The sequence below is a fragment of the Galleria mellonella genome, unplaced genomic scaffold (genome assembly GCF_026898425.1).
Source record: "Galleria mellonella isolate WM207_F2 unplaced genomic scaffold, CSIRO_AGI_GalMel_v1 utg746, whole genome shotgun sequence".
NCBI lineage: Eukaryota > Metazoa > Arthropoda > Insecta > Lepidoptera > Pyralidae > Galleria > Galleria mellonella.
Genome location: NW_026442148.1, coordinates 1205004 through 1211003, shown reverse-complemented (window position 1 = coordinate 1211003; position 6000 = coordinate 1205004). Strand labels below are relative to the sequence as shown.

Below are 6000 nucleotides of genomic sequence, written 5' to 3'. Positions count from 1 at the left end.
AAGGTGGCAAAAAAGCATGCAGCCCGTCTGATGGTAAACGGTCACTGTAGCCTATGGACGCCTGCGACACTGGGGGTGTCACGTGCGCGTTACCGATCCTGAAGAAACCTTAATACACCCTTTTTGAAGAACTCCATACTGTAGTCTGTAGGGAAAACCTCGGCAGGGAGCTCATTCCTTAACGGCTTAACCGATCACTATGAAATTTGGTATACATATATTATATGAGATGGAGAAGGATATAGGGTACTTTTAACTCCAGTCAGTGAACATATCCCGGTCACCCAGACGAAGTCGCGGGTAAAAGCTACTATTAATACTAGTATATAATATGTTAACATTTCGCCCAGCCCGCATATGCATTTAATTAATGAATTAAATGAATATAAATGTAATAAATTAATATTTGATATCAGCTTTAATCAAGCGTCGCTACTATTGGTAAACCGCTTCAATAGCCCCCTATATAGGCTTATGTTCAGCAGTGGACAGTAAATTTCTACCTAAATGTATCGTATTGTGCGTGAGTTATTTGTATTATTGTTAATCAGGTGATTAATTAACTCGGGAAAATCCGAAGAGTAAATTAAAATTAATTAAATGAAAATAAAACAACAACTTAAATTATCGTAACCAATTATATTTTATAATATTCTTTATTATACTAATTTGTTGTTCTTGTTTTTACAATTACACCTAGCACAGTCACAATTATAATTTTCAATAAATATATACATACAAATAAGAAGAATGGAAGATAATATATGACTAATGAAATTTGTAACAGAAATTAATTAAAATGTATTTACATCAACATAAATAGATTAATTTACCCAAAAACTAATTAAAAATCTTTTACTTTACATTATTTACAACATTTAATCTTATTTTCTGATTAAATTTTATGTTTTAATTATTATTTAATGACCACAATTTATCTTATTTTCTCACATTAATTATTGTTTATTTAATATTTTGTAATTCAAATAAATTAAGACTTATTTCGAATTACATACATTGAATTTCTAACCCAAATTCTAAAGCAGCGTTCTGTACAATTAATGAAAGACTCTTTATTTTATAATCTATGGTTTACTACAGATGGTGCCGGTTCTGAAGTGCCATACCCTATTTTAATATCTTATAACAAAATTATTATTCTAACGATCAATGTTAATCAAATTTATGATCAATTTAAATCTATTACAAATTGATTTTATTATCGTTAATTTATAACAGATTTAAAAAAAGTAATATTGTAAATTTCATGTAAAAATATGTATTTATAAATGAATTAATTTATTTATGAGTAAGAATTAATTAATTTTTCTGATATATTTTCGTTAAATTATCAATTTAAAATATTTAGAGATAGGCTTAGGCACTACAGTACTGACGCATTAGCTCATTCGTACCGCTTAAACTTTATTCTACATAGTTGGTTATCATATCGCATCGTTATACAATTAAAATTTATCATCTAACTGTAATTTCTTTTTTAAAATTAGAACTAGTAATTTTTAAATTTATTAAAACACCCAATAAACGAGAAAATAAATTATTTATGTCCACAAATATTAAACGTAATTTGATTAATTAATTAGTAATTTATTTGTATGTTTAAAAATATTAACCAAAATCCGATTTAATGTTAAAAATAAATACATTAAAACTAATTTATACTAAGTATATTACAAAAAAGGAACATTATATTTCTACCATCAGTGTGCTTTGACTATATAACATTTGTGTAATACCAGTGCTGGGCAAAGGTTGTTTAAATTAAATTCATACCATAGATATGATTGCCTATCGCAATTCTTTCTATATTCTCAACCAACTTCAAAAAAGAAGGAAGTTTTCAATACTGTTGTATTTTTTTATGGTAATTACCATGGTAATATCTCCAACAAAATATCTAGTTTTGCTAGAATTAAAGTCGATTTCTTTTTGTGAAACACAATCTTAAATTACCAGATGTTCTTGATCATAGATTATATTTATTGACTGTTAAACATAGTCTATGGTCAATAATATTGATGCCAATTATTGTACTAATTTTCCATTAACACTTACTTCCACCATTAGCCATACAAAATCTATAATTTAGTTGTTGTCGAGGCTTATTATATATTTTTTCAATTTGTTTGGTCTAACATAGATATAATAATGATAGATAGAACATAGATGTAAGTCACATATAACTACACATTTGTTGTCGCATATTTGATAAAAATAAAATGTCTATTTTTTCTTTCTTTCTTACATGATTACAAACTGACTTGTTTTGTCTATGATGTAAATTGTAAAACTGTCATATTTTAAGCCCTCATAACAAGCTCCTTGATCTACTAAATTAACATTTGCACCAAAAATGTAACCAACAATTATATTTACATAATTATTACTAATAATTTCATAATTCAATTTAAATATATGAATATTAAGTAGTTTGACTCCATTAATCAATTTTTCTTCAAACTTCAGTAATTCAACTGTGACTGTTGTTGTGATTACCAAAGCTTTTCCTATAGATTTTTACTTTAATGAAGCAGGACTTGTTCTGAAGGGTAAAACAGCCAGGGCAATCTCTGATATGAGAGGCATACTTCAGTCCTAAGAGGCAACAATGTGCCAAGAGTGACACTCGACAACTGTATTCTGCATGTAATATGCGACTAAACCCATAGAAAAACATTAGTAAAATAAAATTTACAGATTCAACAAAACATTTGATCGTTTACAATTATTAGATTAATTTCCAACTTCAAAAATCTCACCTACTACTTTTTACTTTTTACAGTAAAAAAATAATAATAAAACTGGAAAAATCTTAGCTGTCGCCTGCACTGTACTACAACGTGTAGATTTGAATAATTATTATTTATATTTGCATTACTCACGTATTAACCTCGGCTTGACTTTTTTCAGGCTCGATAGAAGCCCTTATTTATGAGCGCGGCTCACGACTGTATCCCGAGCGTAACAGTTGAATACGTAAGTAAAGCCAATATAAAAATTATAATACTGTATGACTTGTAACATATTTCATCACTTATGTTAAAATTTCACATAATTAATTTACTTCTATACAAACAGTCAACTCTCATAGATCTCAACTTGGAGAACACAAAAGAACAGATTCTTCCTTCATCTACGTTACATTGATTTCTTCTTCTTCATCACTTTCTGTTGCTGTGCTGTGGTTGTACAGGCCCTGCGCCATCAGCTGCAAGGCGAGCGGGTTCCGCTGACCGGACGCTTTCTTAATCTTGGCGCGCTTGTTCTGGAACCAGATCTTGATCTGGGCCTCCGCGAGCCCCAGCTCTGCGGCCAGCGATTGCCGCCGCCGCTCCGTCAGGTAACGGTTCTCGGCGAACTCGTGCTGTTGAGGAAATACTAAAGTTAAACTAAGGTCTGATGAAATTCAGACATGATGGATCTTGCTGACAGTTGTATATTGGTAATAGCTTCGTCATTTTACTCCATTTTATAACCAGAATGCAAGAGACGAGAGAACTAAGCACAAAACTACTGTATGATATGAACTGTTAAAGAAATGTCACAGTTAGCCTGTTTCACCCTATGCGTTACCCTATTTTAGTTATTGAATTATTTTCTCTTTCTTTTATGCTAAATTACTAATTTGAAAAAAAGTGACAAAACAGTCTAATAGTTAAAATAGGTTTTTATAAAGTTTTAATTTTTGATTTAGGTTAGAAAAGATGATGTTAAAAAATAATTAAGTGACATGTTCCTGAGTGTAATATACGTATAAAGAAGCTGAAGTCCACCTGATGGAAAGTGATAATTGCCTGCTTGCCTGCTGCCTGTAGACATGATCAGCACCCTAGATATTGGGCATATAATACACAGCGATGCCGTACCTTTCATGTGTTATAATCTCACTGCCATACGACTGTCAACTTTATCATTCTATTGTATTGTTGCATCAGTATGTAAAGGACGAGACAACAAAGCACAATACATTTCTGCATAATAGAATCGAAATAAATCCTCATACAAACTCTCCTAGTCTCTAATTAGGTTAACTGTGAACACACATTTTAAATTGTAACCTAACTCAAATATATTTAGTGACATAGTTATAATTTGTTTTATGTATCTTTTAAAAAAAAATAATCTATATTTCAAAATATATTTTTTAATCTACGAGTATATTAGTGGCTACTAACATAAAAATGTTTACTAAATATCAACTAAATGCCTAAATAGACTTGAATGATATTTGATAAATAAATAGATAAACCACATTCTAAATATCAAAATAAATTTATTTTAGTTTTAACCAATACAGACAATGTCGCGGACTAAATAGAAATAAAACAAACCTTTAATCTAGCAAGTTGCGCTGCACTAAATGCAGTCCTGGGTCTTTTCTCTTCTGTAGTCGCTTTCTTCTTTGTCCTTCTACTTCTTGGACCTACGAACAAAACAAAATATTTAGACATTGTTTAATAACAGTGGATGCTGGTAGTTCAAGATCGTTCCTTATGACAGTTTATGGGCCTATGTCCAGCAGTGGACGGATAATGGCTAAAATGATGACGCTGATGATGTTTAACAACTATTGTAACTAATTTTTTAAAGTTTTATTAACTATAAAAAAATCTATTAAATCAAATGTCGTGTAATATTAAAATTAAATTAAAATGTATTATAATGTAGTTGTATCTACCGTTACCTGTCCACTGCTGAATATGGGCTCTCCCATAAGGAGATTTTACCAGTAGTTGCCACGCTTGACAAGCGGGTTGCTAACCGCAGTTAGGCTTTTAAAGGGGGACGCTGCTGCCCATCCTTCCACCATAAGTCCCAATAGTCGCCTCTTACGACACCCACGGTAAAGAAAGACGTGGCCTATTCCATGCCGAGACCTACAAGACTAATAATATATATATACTATTCTATAATAGAAATGGAAAATAAAATAACTATTTTAACCCCCCCCCCCCCCCCCCAATGAAGAGCTAAATCCATATCGATACAACAAAAGTAATCCACTAAACTTATTAACGTACCAAAAAGGGGTAACATGCTATTAAACATGTGTAGTGAGTAAATAATACTATGTTTTTAATTAAACAGAATACGGGCTGTTATTTACGTAATTGAACAACGGAACTTTACCAAAATATAACAACTCAAATGTAATTAGTTACACCACAGTCCAACCTATAGTTTCGTCTCAATTATCATTAAATTATAAAACCCTTTCAGTTCAATTAATTAATTAATAATTTTACATCATTTAATTAAAATTAATTTAATTATATTGTTGTTTACGAAATTGTGTAATGTAAATGTAAAATTAAATAAAAACTAATTAAAAATTAATTACAGTCCATTTATTATTTAATTCATTTTTCGACAATCGCATTTTGTATCGCATTCGAATTGCAGATAAATGCAAAATATACTTATACGACCTCTTTAACGTCAACTCATACAATTTTTTTTTATTTTGAAAAACAAAATTATGGAACAATTTTCGTCACGCGGACGGTTACACGCGAACGAAGTGGCCTAACCCAAGAATTCACTTTTTCAATTTAACAAAACACTTCGTGCTACATAATTCACACCCGGAATTGGCCACACCCACACTAATTAAGGGGGACCACATAATTGAGTAATATTTTTCGTTGGCCGACGCCATATTGTGATTCGTTACGTACCATGTTATAAGGGTAGGGTGACACGGAATTTCATGGTGTCTTAAGTATCCTTATGGTGGTATGATACATATTAGTCATAACGCGTGACTCGACTGAGTAGTAGAAAACAAATTATACATGTAGGCAGAAATAGGTAAGTATATTGGGGTCTTATTTGTTAGGGTGAGGTCATATTTTTCAACTGATTTCAAAAAGGAGATTCTCAATTCGAAATTTTAGAACGAAATAACTAGTTTTGTCACATTAAACAGTTTTCACAACAACCCAACGTAACTAATCCCATTGCTAGCAATATACCCAA

General features: G+C 30.9%; 1 protein-coding gene across 1 annotated transcript in view; it reads right to left on the bottom strand.

The window, feature by feature from the left end:
* Nucleotides 1–640: 640 nt before the first annotated feature.
* LOC113517533 (segmentation polarity homeobox protein engrailed-like) overlaps nt 641–6000 on the bottom strand; it is a 29875-nt gene continuing 24515 nt past the window's right edge. Inside the window, exons 2-3 of the mRNA XM_026902269.3 lie at nt 4353–4444; nt 641–3385 (exon numbers count right to left, since the gene is read on the bottom strand). Coding sequence (XP_026758070.1) covers nt 3155–3385; nt 4353–4444 — 323 coding nt within the window. The 3' untranslated portion in view covers nt 641–3154. The remainder of the gene's footprint in view (nt 3386–4352; nt 4445–6000) is intronic.